The sequence below is a fragment of the Cupressus sempervirens genome, chromosome 3, assembly GCF_028749045.1.
Source record: "Cupressus sempervirens isolate cs-2001-9-10 chromosome 3, ASM2874904v1, whole genome shotgun sequence".
NCBI lineage: Eukaryota > Viridiplantae > Streptophyta > Pinopsida > Cupressales > Cupressaceae > Cupressus > Cupressus sempervirens.
The window spans coordinates 230429076-230445092 of NC_143120.1; the positions used below are offsets into that span (position 1 = coordinate 230429076).

Genomic DNA, 16017 nt, shown 5'->3' on the forward strand with positions numbered 1-16017 from the left:
AGCATATCTTAACATCACAAAAAATTGCACCTGCTGATTATTTCAGAACCTCAATCACAATATAATATTTCAGGGCCAGCCCCATGTTTTCTAGATTTACTATGTAAAACCTATTAGATTATAAATATTGAATTCGCCTTTAGGAGTTTAAAATTAAAACTTTGACCTTGGACGTAAGTTTTCAGTCTGCTTGTGCTCTATATTTTTCTGCCCCTCTAGGCTTTTAGTGTGAAGAATGCTAAAATAGCCAAAATCATTTTTGAGAAACTATGGAAACTGGAACAGCAAATGTGACAAAGCAATAACTTGTGATCAATTACCAATTTTTTAAAAGCTCTGCTATCATGATTTCATCAACCCTCCTGCTAATCAGATCACATCTAAAATCATAACAGAATACAGTTTACTGTTTACTGATTATTTCAGGACCTTGATTATAATCCTTTGGCTCTCCTCTCGACTTGTATAAGTTTGGTATTTTATTTTTCATTTGCGGAAATAGCCAGACATGATTCTTTACGTCTTGTGCTCCTTTATTGAATTCTTACAAGGAAAATTTAATAATCAAGCCATTCCACTACATCATTTTTTTAATAAATCACTGCTGCAATTTCAGATCTGACATGCCCACTGAAAAAAATTGATGGTTGCATGGGATATATGGTGCACTATGGTAAAAATCTGATTTAATGTCTAGTTTCTTGCACTGCCAGTGAATGTCCATGTGTGTTCCAACCTTGAAGAACAATCTTTGGCACTGTACCTGTAGGGACTTCGAATGAAATATCAATAGGCAACACCTCGCCAGGAACTAAAGAGAAGTAGTTGTCTGAGTAATGGACAGGGAGTATACGTTCATCTTCTCCTGTTTTGGGGTTCTTGGTAGCAGCATGTACAGCAAAATGAAGAAAAAATGCAACCCCTGAATGTTCCCCTTTGATCTCTGCCACTTGCATTTGTTTTTCCTTCCTCGCATAAACACAACTTGATATCCTTGAAAGCAGACCCTTCCTTTTCTCATTTGCAGGTTCCACTTTAGCATTAATATTCTCAGTTTTAATGAGTTCCTCATGGTTGTGATGGTGATCAATATTAAGAAAAGAATGACCTTCACATAACGATTCTTTTGAGAGGTTATGCACTTTCATTTCAGCTTTATATGTTTGTCCTACCAAAGTTACTTTGGCAGATGTCCGTATCGGAACTCTTTTAGATCTATATGCCTCCAGTGGCTTGTAGTCTCCTCCTGTCAAATGGAGCCAATAAAAGTTTCTAGATAAAATGTTTGAGTTCGACTTATCTAGAAGCTTGAGGAGAAGAAAATAAACAGGTTTTGCATTCTTTGTCTTTGGATACTCCATTTCAAAAATTGGAAGTGTTTTCTTTGGTGGCACTGATAAGCTTTTGCTAAGTTTGTGGTAAGGGCAGCTCCCTTCCAGTTCCCATACTGATGTATCCACTATAACTCCTGAAAGGGGACTTGATGTTGTATTCACAATCTGAAAAATCAAAAAGGAAGTTAACTTCACGTGTTTCTAGGATCAATAGCTGGAATAAAACTTATGAAATACAGAAAAAATAATTGGTGACCTCAAAATTACCTCAACAAAATATGTTGCTAAATTTAGTTGAACATGAATAGGCTCTGCAGCTGAGCGGGCTCCATAGAACCCTGCAGTCTGATCATAAAAATGGTCATAAAATTGACCCCTTAGACCTGTCCATGGGTTTTGTGTTTTCCAAATTAGCACACCTGTATATTTTGTCCACATCCGTGATGTCCACCCTTCCAAAAGTGCCCTATACTGAATATAGTTAACAAGTTGTGCCTGGAAAATATCAGAGAAGTGTACAAGTTAGATAACCTTCTGTTATAGCAATCTCTAGTTTTAGAAAGAACAAAATATAACAAGTTTGGCTTACCTTTTCACAGAAATCATCTAGATTTTTTGGCTCTCCATACATTTCAATTTGATTATGGACCTTTCCTGGTTTAGAATATGGTATATACTTGTGATAGTCCCAAACAGGATTTGGCACTTCGCTAATGTAGCCATCTGAGAGCTGAAATAGTGGGATTTGCCATGATTCTCGAGGCATTGATCTTCTTATGGTGGCTGCAACTGGAATCCCTACGGAACCTACCTCTGGGTTAAACCCATATTTGTAAAAGTTGTCCTTGAAAAAGTCTTCAGGATACTGTATTTCATAGGGTCCATCTGTAAAATCTCCTTTTCCATTTGCAAATCCATCCCATAATGATCCCTGGATGTATAAGCGAGTCCCATCCAGGTATCTGCTAGGATCTTCATGAGATTTGGTCCATGAATGTGTTTCCATCAAATTTGTGTCAACTTCAGGTAACTTAAAGAAAGGATGCAGCTTAAGGTCATTCTTCAGAGCTGTATTAATATCATCTGGTGGGTGTTGCTCATTGCCTCCAACCCATAAGGCCAAGCTTGCATGATTGCGCAAAAGCTTGATTGTATCCCTCGCACATTCAAGAAACAGGTTATGATCAAGTGGTCCATTTGGATTTGAAACAGGTACACCACGCCCATCAACATCTCCAGTTATCCAGAACTCTTGCCACACCTGAAGCAGGGTACATTTTATTTCAATGGCATGTAACAATTTGCATCGGAATTTTCGACATCACCATAAAACCTGCATGCTAAAATTTGTTGGGTTGAATCATGCAAAACGTGCTTACCAAAAAGTTATATTTAAGCTGGGATTAGTGTGAGCATTCCTACTTTCTGAAGCATCTGAGTGCAAAACAAATATCTTTTGTCGACAAGCTACAGTAAAATACAAGAAAACCTTTTAAAAATCATTAATTAATTATTTAGCTTATCTGTTCTATGAATTTGTTGTATCTCCTACCTACCCCTCATTAACCTTACCAGCAAGATCACACCCCAATCAACCAAATAGCTAACCAGATTAAAAGTCAACTCCAATAAAAAACATGCTCTCCTCACAAGACTAGCTCAATTTCAATTCTGGCTCTAAATTTACTTTCTGCAATTTCTAATTTAGAAGAACCAAAACTGCGAAGAATACTAGCTCGAAAATACTCATCACCATGCTCTTAAAATGACAATAGTCATCACCATGCACACATAATGACTTGTCAAAATTTCCATAATAAAAAAGAATGGTTGTTAGCTAAGGAGGGAAACCCTACCCTAGTAAATAATTTCAGTGGATATTCAAATAAAATACAGGCTATACCTGCTCAAGAATGAAGTTCTAATATGCAGATAAATGAGATCTTAATCCGGAAACCTGCTGGTTCTGGGGACATAACAATATCCAAAGAGGATACATTGGCCATCTTCTCTTCAAAACAAGAAAAAGATCATGCCTCCCAAATTGACTTGTGAGAAAGATAATGCCTCTCCCAAGGTAGATGCCGGTAGATTTGAGAAACCATGTCAATAAAATGTCGAGGATTTTTGAAAAACCATGGTTCCCTACATTCAATCCAAGCAAACTCCCACAACTCCCTGGTGAATATTAGCAAGGTTTCTCTCTCAGGATGATAGGTAATGCTATCTTCACAAAGCAACTGAGAGTTCTCAATTACACTCAATTCCATGTCAACATTTAATTGAAGAAGCCATTAAAAATAAAGGTGCTACACATGGGAGGACTCAGGACTCAAATAGGAATAGCGAATAGAGGAAGCGTTTGAATTAGAGAAGTCATTACCAGTGTTACTGGGAGATGGGGAGACTTGGAGGTCTTTGGTACTAGGACTGGTACCGGTACAGCTATTTTTTTTAAAATAGATCAGGAGACAGCAATTTTTTTAAATATAATTTAATGACTTAAATGATCACTGGTCAGATTGGAATAAAAATAAAAAATGTTTGTAATGTTTTGAGTTATGAAATAAAATGACTTAAAATTCCAACAATTAAATCATAATTGTCATTGGTTTTTTACTAAAAAATATATTAAAACGAGGGCCAAATGCATATAATAATTTAATATTATATTTTCAATTTATTTTTTATTAGGAGACATTGGGGAGATTTCAATTTTTTAATTTGGAGACATGAAGGATACTTCATCATGGAGTCTTCAACCTTTTTTGAGGTCTTTGGTGATGTAAAAAGTCTCAAAACCACGTCTCCATCTCCAAGGTGTGTCTCAGAGGGAGGACGCATCTCCCGGCAACACTAGTCACTACAAACCAATGCTGCTGCACAAGGAGGAATAAAATAGGAATGACTTGTATAGAAGAAACTACCAGATAAAATATATAACACAAGAATATTACCTTCAGATGTCAAACCATGACCATTGTCTCACCGTGCAAGACCAAGAACAGAATAACCTGTTAGATAATATGAAAAAAGAAGAAGAGAATAGCACAATTCCAGGGGACAATAAGCGATTCATTTCTTGGCAAACTGAAAAACTTGCCCAACTCACATAGAGGGCCAAGTAGATGTGAAATCTAAAGTGGCAACACAAGAAACGCTAAGTGAACTTACGAAGAAGAAATATAATATCTTGTGTAGAAGAAATCTTACCATTTTCAATGTTATCATGAACATACAAAGACATTTCAGTACAATCACAAAGTAAATTTTCATTATTGTAGAAAAAAGGACATTAAAATCAATTAGTAGTATTCTTTTCATAAGGCTGATATCTTAGTTTAGGTGCAGCCAAAACATGACAATAGACTCTCAATGCTAAAGTGTCCAGAGTGTCATTAGGAGGTCGTGGAGAAGGGGAAGGTATGAGGAACAATGAGAGAGGGAATATAGCCAATACCCTGCTTATGTTGGTGTTGAGGAAGGTAAATGAGAATCTCAATACCAAGTCCTAAACCCTTATAACCTTGTCTAGTGATAATATATAGCTCGTGGTATAGGTAGTTCAAAGGGAAGATGGAAAAAATGGTTTGTCTTGAGGTCTACGAGCATATGTATTGTAAGGAAGAATAGAGTGAGGAGTTTTGTGTATAGGAGAGTTAAGGGTATTTGTGGAAAGTGGTGGAAAAGATGACTCATCTAGGGAAGGGCCTTTATTATTTAATACTATATTTCTGGGAGCTTGGCAAATTGGAAACCCTCGATATTCAAATATTTTTAATGACCCAAAACTTTTTTCATGCATCATTTAGTCAATTAGCATCAAAGATACAATAATTGAGATAAAAAGAAGCTACTTTGCACACATGCACAAGTTTACTCTAATCACATAAGTATCAATAAAAATTTATAAACAAGATAAGGTAAGCTAAAATTATAGAAGGTACAAAATATTTATTATCATGTTGAGCATTGTGCTAATGTTGAAGACGATTGGTAGTATCTCCCTTGAAGTGGACTACAAAATTGCTCCCTCAGAGTGGCACATTGTTATCAACTGTTTACAAAAAAATCATTTATATTCTTCTACCATGCAAGTTTTTTCATAACTACTTCACTTAAATCTTTTGTTCTTAGTAGACTAGAAATATCATTATGAATTTTTGGAATGATATCAACTACATAAGTATTCAAAACCTTGTCAAATTGCTGGTTTAATAGACATTTGTTTTTTCAATCTTTTACAAACCATAAAACTATTCTTTTATTGTTTTGGAGATGTCCAATTCTTTAAAAGGAAAGCATTTTATTTGTTGCAATGCTCTCAAATTTGATAGTAATGTTTTAAATTTATAATACTTGGTTCCGTGACTTTGTGATTACAGTCTGTGATATGACACTGCTTTTTGGCAACAAAAATTAGACAAATTGTTATGTTTTATACCTGCTGCATGCAAGACATTTTTTACTAGTCCACATTGATTGCCTTACAAGGAATCACCATTGCAAATTTTTGGAACTCAATATGGCAATATGATCATAAAAGCCAAAACAATAATTAAAATTTTTTTTTTTTTAACTTTATGGCTTACCTGGCCATGCAATAGTCTTAGCCACAGGAGTATTTGAGTTAGGAGAGTCCATGGACTGTGTGAATCCTACAGGACTCGACTATGACTCAGCCAATTCAGAGTCCAAAGGCCAAAAAACTCTGGAGCCCTGACTTTGCTCAGTTGGGTTTTTCCCTTGAGTAAGAGGGTTTTCCCAAGGAAAATTTGCATCTGGTTTTCTCATGCTTTGTAGTTACACAGGGGTCCCATGGGAGGGCCTTGAGCCCTATATTTAAGGAACAGGAGGTCCCATGATTGTTTTTTGAGGGGCCTAAATCTAATCTTTTCCTAAAAGATAGGAGCTCCTACGTTTTAGATGTTTTATTTTGAGTGGATGAAAAAGAGGTGAGGCTAGAAATAGCCCCACCAGCTTAGGAGAAAATTCTGTTAAATGTCAGCAATCTGCTCATCATTTTCCCAACAAAACAATCCGGCTAAAACAAATCATAGTTCCAAGAATCACAGCAATTCGGCGATTCGATTCAAGCCAAACGATTTTTTGTGAATCGGTGAATCAAATCAGCGATAAAGGATTTATGAAATAAGTTGCTCACTAAATTTCAAGGGTTTTTTTTAATTTGCCGATTTGTGGGCGATTCGATTCCAATTCATGGCCGATTCATGATTCGATTCGGCCTTGCCGATTTTGATCCGATTCCGATTCTTGTTACTTTGAAACAAATTGAAAAGAAATAAAATAAAATTTGTTGAATTTTTCATACAGTTCGTGACTATGCGAAAAATGCAAGAGGCCCGCTAGAGACAAAGACAAATACCATATTTTTCAAATAATATTTCTTATTTTTTCCATTGACCTACTATGTAAAAAACACAAGAGTTTTTACTTTCATTCATTTTCTGTCTGATATTTGTTGATTGTTCATACAATTTAATGGGGCCTCTATTATGATACCCAGATTCCTTCTCCACCTCTACCAAAAGCTTCATAAGGAAACAATGTGATACTAGCTTTTAAACACTCGAATGACCTACTTCAGAGATCAGAAATAGTGAACTAGAAAGTTATTTTATAACAAAAATTAAGATTATGATTCCCTTGTTTCATCGATCCATTTTAAACAAATTACATATAAAATTTATTACCAATTTTTTTAATACAAGTATCATGATTTAAAATATATATATATATATATATATATATATGCAAAATAGCAGATTATAAAATAAAAAATTTAAATGATTGTAATTAAATAATGTTACAATAAATTTGAAATATTAAGCTGATTTAACTCTTAAATTCATGGGACCACCAGTTTCCTTGAATTTAGGAGCTAAACTCTTTAAACGGGAATCATATATGAATTTCATGAAACCGCTTCCTTTTAAATATTCCTAAAAAATCTCAGTGACACCTGCTCTATTTTAAGGAAGCATGTGCCCATAGGACCCCAGCCTCAAAGGTTCTAATTATTGCATCTATAATATTATAGTTAAAAAAATTTAACATGGTATTAGAGCAGGTTCAAAGTAAAGATCCTGAACTAGAATAGGACAGATGTTTAACTAATAAGTCATTCTAAGTTTAATGTCCATATACGATCATTGAGACAAAATCATGTCTATCTTACCTTCACTCTACTCAGGCTGGATGATTTGTTTATAGATCAAGGAGGCAAACAGACTTCATCAAATATACATGGTGTGTTTCTTATTGAGTCCCAGGAGTCGGACATATTCCTCTTAAATGTCAATGTTCTGCAAACTGAATTTCTTTTATCTCGCAATGGCAAATATCTGAAGACTTTATTGAATCAATTTTAGTTGGAAAGAACCGATGTATGTGAGAAAATGTTTTTTTTTAATAAAATACTATTGTTCTTGGTTTGCAAGTGTATAGAACTTGTCATAATGTCTGCATGTATATTCATTCAGATTTGTGGTTGGTGGGTTCATATGCAGTCTTCATCATCTAGGAAAACACTTTCTTCAACAAAATTAGTCTTCTTTAGGACTTACGATGCATATTGAATGTGCTTTAACCTCTGAAGGTGTATGTTTAAATGTTTCACTTTGGATTTAGTTAGAGAGATTTATTATAAATCAATGCAGATATATTATTATAGCCAATGCATTTGGACAAATTTCCCTTGACAGTGACAGTTCTATAGATACTGAAGATGTTCAGTTCTCTCGAAATTGGAAGACGCTGAGACTGAAAGGTGATAGCTTCATACTAAGCTTGGGTTTCTTGAGGTGATCTGTCATGTCCCCATTTTATGATAGAATTTTAATAATAACTAGATAATACAATATTATTAAATAAATAGGAACTTGGCCATGCAGACGACGGAAAAGTGGAATTTTAGTGATCAAAATACGAATTCAGTCGCCTGTTTATCAGAGGCCTTTAGTGATTAAAGGATTCATAATAATCATTTTTAAAATTCAAACAAAAGGAAAATCTAATATTCACAATGTTGTAGCAATTTAGCCTAAACATTTTCCTAGCTCAATCCGAAACCTAGAAAATAAGATGATTAGATCCAAGGCCACACATAAAATATTGTCGACAAACAATCAATTTCAATTGCATATATTATTGTTGCTGCTTCTAATTTCAAATGACACAAGCAAATAAATAGAAGATACTTGCCAGTTCAAGCTCCAAATCAGTACACTATTATTGCTATTTCATTGTTTAAAGCTTAGTAGCATATTGTATTATCCAACTACTGGAAATAAGAACAGTTTAAAGCTTATACCTATGGTATTTTTGATGTTTAAATCATAGTTGGCATAATCGCCAAAAAACCGGCAAGTTTCTACTAATCGCCGAGTTTCTTGGACCAGTGAGTTCTTCCTAGATTTAATCGTGTCTCGGCTAGAGAAAAAATTGCCGAGTTTTTGTGAAAAAATCACTGATTAATCGCCGAGCTTTTCTGAAAAACTCTTTATTTATTTATTTATTTGTTTTAAAAAAAAATACATTGTTAAAAACAAAAGGCAAAAAGCCTATATATATTATGTAAAATAGAGAATTACAATATGCTAGGAGAGCTAGGAAGAGGATGATGTGATTGTAATGATGTTTTTACTTCTAGTTTAACACAAACTATTTATTACTATGCTTCCTGCAATCAGCATTCCACATGAGAATGCGATTTTGTACCCACTATGCATTTATATATATCTAAACTCTTGCTTGTTTCTTTCGTGTTCTCTTTAATTAACTCATTAGATCTATCTTCTCATTGAAATTTGCAAAAAAAATGTATTTTGAATTAAATTTTAGTGTATTTTTTAGGTTCTCGAGTTTTTTTTTAAATGGCCAAATTTTGTAAGGTTCTTGACCTCCAGATGCCAGTTGGATGCAACTCGAACGGTACTGTACAAAATATAATGCCTATGACAATAGATGGATTGGGTTTTGTACAGCTAAGGAGTGTTACTGGAGCCATACGGTGGCAAGAAGTAGGTGGAGTCAAGGTCGTACGGTGAGAAGGGAGGATGTCGTATCTGGTAGCATAGTTGTACGGTGTCCTTGGTAGTCGTATAGTAGGATGAAGGGATAGTACAGTGGATTTGGGGCAGTGTAGCCATACGAGGAGATGAAGGAAGAGGCTGTACGATGGATTGGGGCTATGTATCCATATGGTGAGGAGGCTTTGGTGGTCGTATGATGGTGCAAATCGTTGTACGGTGAGGGTGGAGAAGGAGTACGGCATAGAAGAACAAGCGGTACAGACAAGAGTCTATGCAACAAAGGAAAGTTGTATGGAACACATGGATGCAGCTCAGTGATATCTTGTTTGTTTGATTATTCTCCTGAAGTGTGGAATGATAAAAGGTATATGGATGGAGGTGATACTCAATAGTGTAATCTAAACTTATGAATCCAAATTTATCGGATAGAATCAATAATAATGGAAATTAGAACACAAATACCCTTCGATTAATATTTGCCAAAGATGGTGCTCCGACTTGCCAGATCCAAGCTAAGTAACATAAACTTCATTTTCTATTTGGTGTAAATTCTAGAATAGTAGCTTGCTTCCCATCGGCTATATTCTGCAAGCTCTCTTGTTCTCTTGTATATTTTGAAGATTTTCTACCTTGCTTATTAGGAGAACCAACATCCGCCTTTAGCGTCGTGGATCCAACATCTACCTTCTTCTAGTAGAAACTCCCACTAAAGATGACAAGATCGAACCCCCTTCCTTTGCAACATTTTTCATGTTTCCAGCCTTCAAACATTTATTCTCATATTGTACATGACTCCCTTTCTTGGCTTCTTTCTTCATTTGTTTGTAATACATGCAACAACAGAATAGGGTGAGGTTTGAATCCCACCAAAACAACACGAGTCAAATAGGGAAGATCTTTCACTTCTGAAATGGCAAACAATCCATGCCTCCAACAGCAATTCGTAGTACATAGAAACTAATCGAAAAGCATACATAAAAACAACCTACACGCCGTGCTTAAATATCCGTCAGGGATAACTTTCCAAGAGTGTACAAAGATAGCCGACGGCAACACAACTATAGAAACAAAATAAAAATCGGTCCGACATACATTAAATCAATTGGCTCATTACAATAGTTTAATAAAATGATTCATTTTATAACGAGAACATTACAGTCCTCCCGTCCCATATTTTGCTTGACCTCAAGCAAATGAAATGCCGGGTGCTAGAGAATATGCTTGCCCTCCCATGTCATTTTGTCCAATGGCAAGTGTTTCCAATGCACCAGATATTCCTTCACAGTGCGGTTCCGTAGAGTCTTCACATACTTCAATGATCTTGGCTAGTTCCAATATGAGCTTCCATTCTTCATTGAGTGGTGGAACATCTGTGGCAACTGTGACATTCTGCCCTACGACCTTCTTCAAGCATGAAACATGGAAGATGTTATGAATACAACTTTCCTCCAAAAGTTCCAGCTTGTACGCGACTTCACCAGTGCAACGAAACTACACGATAGGGGTCATTAAATCATGGCTTCAATTTTTTTTTTCCCTTTTCCTTCAATGAGGATTGTCGATATGGCTAGAGTCAAAGATAGACCAAATCCTCTACTTCAAAACTCCTCTCCATTCTATGTCTGTCGGCATACATCTTTTGTTGATTTTGTGCCCGCTATAGGTTTTCCTTCAAGCATCTCAGTATGTCCTATCCCTCTTGAAGCCAATCCTTCGCCCTTGGTGCACGGCTATCACCCAGAACTGTGTCGATGAAGGAAAGGGGTTCGTACCCATACAGAGCTTTGAATGATGCCATTCCGATGGACATGTGGTACGTGCTATTGTAGCAATATTCCCCTAGATGTATCCATGTAATGCAAGTATGGGACAAGTGCTCATTGCCTCTTTCAACTTATCAAAAGTGAGTTATGCTTTTTCATTCCACTAGAAAGACCCCTTCCTTGTTAGATCTATTAAGGGTGAAATGAGTTGAGAGAATCCTTTAATGAACCTTCAATAATAATTGCACAGTCCGAAAAATCCTCACAAATCTGAATGATTTTGGGGGAGACCAATCAAGGATAGCCTAAATCTTCTCTTGATGAACTTGAACTCCATATTTATTGACATGACCCAAGTACAATATTTCTATCATACCAAATTCACACTTAGATTGCTTGGCACACAAAGACTGTTCCTCCATGATCCTTAGGACTTCCTCTAGGTGCTTCAAGTGCTCCTCCCATGTCCTGCTATAAATAAGAAGATCATCAAAAAATACCAATAAGAACTTACGCAATTGTTTGTTGAAGATGCAATTCATGCATGATTGAAATGTAGCAGGTGCATTTGTCAATTCGAAGGGCATGACCAAAAACTCATAATGTTCGTACTAACAACAGAAAGCCGTCTTTTCTATGTCTTCCTCTCTCATGCGGATCTGATGGTATCCAAAACGGAGATCTATTTTTAAAAAATAGACTACGCCATGCAATTCATCCAACAACTCATCTATCCTTGGAATGGGATATCTATTCTTTATTGGTTTTTTGTTCAATGCACAATAGTCCACACACATGCGCATCGTCTCATCCTTTTTGACCAATACCACAATTGACGCAAAAGGGCTAGCACTAGAATGGATCCATCCTTTTTCTAGTAGTTCCTGAATCGTCTTTTCAATCTCATCTTCGAACTTCTTGGGATGGCGGTACGGTGTAGTTATGACTGGTTTGGCTCCTACTTCCAACTCGATTGTATGTTCAAACCCTCAATACAATGGTATGCCGACAGGAATGTCTATAAAAACTTTATCGTGGTTGCTCAAAATCCTCTGGAGATCGTCATCCTGGAGAGGTGTCCATTTCCCTTTTATCGGTTCTGTCAAAACAAAACAATGTGCAGCCCAAGCAATGTCATCACACCAAAAAATTGCCTCCATCCGATGCACAAAAACTTCCTTCGAACCCTCATTTTCCATTCCACGAAGAACAACCTTCTTTCTATCGACAACGAAAGTGAAATCCATCTGTTTGAAACTCTTGAGTGTATTCATCAAGTGTCTCCATCCACTATATGCCTAGAATAACCTCCATATCATCAAGGTCCACTATGAAGAAATCTTCAGTCACCATGTGATTCGCCATTGTGATACTTAGCTGAGGAACAAGGCGCGTGCATAGTAGAAGAGTCCCTCCGTCAACCTTGACCTGAAATCCTACATGGGTCTTCATAGGTAGACCTCTTCGCTTCACCAAAGATGAGTTTATGAAATTTAGAGTAGCTCTGCTATCCTAGCATCACCATAACCCTTTGTCCTTGAAGGGTACCCCATAAACGAAAAACTATGCACCTCGGGCTACCAGCTAGCACAATAGTTCCTCTACGTTGTACCAAAGCTGCAATTCTTTTCATATAGTTCAAACTAACCATGTCGATGTCATTGTGATGTTGGTTGTCTTCGACGAGCGTTTCCTTTTGTTCATCCTCCTCATCAGACATGACCTCAATGTAATGTATTTTTCCTTTTCCGAGGCATCTATGACCAAGTTCCCATAGTCCCTTGTAGTTGAAACATAATTTCTTCCTTCGGAGTTCTTGTCCGGTAGCTTCGTCCAATGACGGCTTCCTGGGTAGAGGTTTATTATCTTTGTCCCTCGGAAACGTTGATGGTTTGTGGTGTGAGTAACTTCGAGAGGATGACGTCAATGATGATGCCATGCTCCGTGCCTTCTTAATAGCCTCCGTCAAGGTGGCAGGATTGAACCCTTTTACCCAACCTTTTAGTGGTTCTGTCAGTCCATCCATGAAGAGCACTATCTGTCTTCTTTCAGAAATGTCCGTGACGACAACAAAGATTTTTTGAAATTCCGCAATGTACTGGTCGACATATCCAATTTTCTTTACCTATGCCAAATCTTTGAAATTGAGTTCCTGATCTTTACCATCAAATTGATCTATTAGTCTCTCAATGAATTCCGCGTAAGTATTTATTTGATCATGCCCCAGTGTGATGGTGCTGTGATGCCACCATTCATGCGCAACTCCCTCCAAGTACAGCACCGCAAGTTTGATTGCTTCTTCTAGCTTAGGATTTAACAGGAAGTAGGTATCGGCCTTCATTACCCACACTTGCACAGATTTGATCCGAGTCCGTCAAATGGAGATAGATTTACTTTACTCAACTTTCTTTTGAGATCATCGTTAAAATATCCTCAGTTTCGGCCTCCCGAATATCTCATTCTCATATCCGTGTAATCTTTGTAGGATATATCTTCCTCAAAATTTGCATTCTTCTAGTCTTCTCTCAATTGTTCTTGCATCTCTTCAAAGGTTGGTTGTTTCCCTCTGTGTGGTGCCTCCATCTGTGCGAGAAAAGACATGGAAAGTCGAGAGCATGTTGGATGAGGGTTTGATTTACCTGACACCGAGTCCGCGCTATGACCATTTTGTTCTCCGGATACTCTATTGTCTGCCAACTTCTTGAGAGTTCTCTTCCATGAGTCGCTGAGTATCAGTGATCTGAGCTTGATTCCTAGCAAGTTCTCTCAGTAGTGCACTATTCGTCTTCTTTTAGAAATGTCCATAACCAAAACAGAGAGTTTCTGAAATTGTAAAATGTACTAGTCAACCGATCCAATTTGTCTCAGTTGTGCCAAATCTTTGAAATTGAGTTCTGGATCTTTACTATCAAATTGCTCTATCAATCTCTCAATGAATTCCACATAAGTAGTTATTTGATCATGCCCCAGTGTGATGGTGTCATGATGCCACCATTCATGCGCAACTCCCTCCAAGTGCAGCGCCGCAAATTTGATTGCTTCTTCTTCTAGCTTAGGATTCAACTGGAAGTAGGTATCGGCCTTCATTACCCATGCTTGGGCAGATATGGATCTAATGGAGACAATTTACTTTCTTCTGAGATCATCGTTAAAGTATCCTCGGTTTCCACCTCCCGAATATCTCATTCTCAGATCCACGTAATCTTTGTAGGATATATCCTCCTCAAAATTCGCATTCTTCTAGTCTTCTCTCAGTTGTTCTTGCATCTCTTCAAAGCTTGGTTGTTTCGCTCCATGTGGTGCCTAAAAACACAACATGGAAGGTTGAGAGCGTGATGGATGAGGGTTTGTTTTACTCGACCAAAATAGGGAAGATCTTTCACTTCCAAAATGGCAAACAATCCAGAACTCCAATAGGAATTTGCAATACATAGAAAATAATCTAAAAGCATACCTAAAGACAACCTACACCCCGTGCTTAAATACTGGTGGAAACAAAATAAAAAATGGGTCTGAGATACATTAAATCAATCGGCCCGTTACAATAGTTTGATAAAATGATTCATTTTATAAAGGGAACATTACAAGTTTTCCTGATAAAACTTTCAGGGCGCTTAGCGAGTTCTTGTCGAGTCCAAGTTTTCCACCTATGGTTTAAATCATTAAATCATATGATTTTATGATACTATGTGACATTCTAATTTGAACTTATGCTTCTAGGCTTCATAAAAATGTATATATGCCTTTTTTTATAATTCTTACATGTTTTTGTACGAACGAACCCAAACCCCTTACCTAAATTTTGTCGTACGGGCCAATAGGCTCTTCAAACCTATACTTTGAATCGAACTCAAATTGGTATCTAAAGTTTTATGTTAGAAAAATTAAAATGTATTTTAATTTACAATTAAGTAAAATTAAACTCTACCTCATTTTTAGTTATGAATGTATCTTAATATAGTTTCCATGAAACAACTAATTTTATATTTGTTATTACTTATTAAGTTATTAGTATTAATTTATTAAATATTTTTAATACATATTCATGTATATTATTTTAAATTGATAAATGAAACAAGTGGATAATTATACTATAAATATAAATAGATTTAAATGGTAAACCTAGAATTGATTTTTTTGTATCAATTTAAGAGTAGAAAATATAATATTTGAATATCACATTATTTTTTAATATAAAGCTTTTAAATTTAATTGAAATATCTTGTTCTAAAAGCTTTTCTATATAACTGTAAGGTGCTCCTGTTATAGCAACTATACTCGTGGTAGACACTACTCCATTCACTATTGACCCAACTTCACCATTATGGAGGCATGTGAATATATTAGAGCATGTTCTTGGTGGAGCGACATGTATTTGGATGCCCTGGGTGTGGCGTATAGTATACAAGTTCCTACAACTAAGTGGAAGGGCATTTGTGTGCAATTCCTGAAAAGGCCCAAATGAAGGATGCACAATTTATTGTTGACATTAATGAAGTAGGTCCTCAAAATGTTGTACAAGTTGTAACCGACAATGCAGAGTACTGTAGAGCAACTGGTATGTTAGTTGAGACATGATTCCCACATATATTTTGAATACCTTGTGTCATGCATTTGCTCGACCTAATGCTACAAACGTTGGGTACTAAAATAGCTTCAATTAAATAATTTTATAATGAAGCTCAAGAGATCCAAATGTCCATAACAAACCAACAAATTCTCGCAAGCTATTTTTAGATCGTTCTCACGGCTAGAGCTATCGAAGGTAATTCAAAATTCAAATACTACAATTTTATGTTTAACTTTAGTGATTTATTTTAGAAAAATTATATATATATATATATGCATTCTTTATTTATAATTACT

The 16017-nt window shown here is 36.2% G+C and overlaps 1 protein-coding gene across 3 annotated transcripts in view; it reads right to left on the reverse strand.

Moving 5' to 3' along the window:
- Positions 1-291: 291 nt before the first annotated feature.
- The window catches only part of LOC149565686 (glycoside hydrolase family 2 protein), a 258916-nt gene continuing 243190 nt past the window's right edge, over positions 292-16017 (reverse strand). For all 3 annotated transcript variants that reach the window (XM_089819181.1, XM_089819183.1, XM_089819182.1), the window contains 3 exons: positions 1924-2595; positions 1602-1829; positions 292-1499 (listed from right to left, as the gene is read on the reverse strand). In XM_089819181.1, coding sequence (XP_089675307.1) covers positions 687-1499; positions 1602-1829; positions 1924-2595 — 1713 coding nt within the window. In that variant the 3' untranslated portion in view covers positions 292-686. The remainder of the gene's footprint in view (positions 1500-1601; positions 1830-1923; positions 2596-16017) is intronic.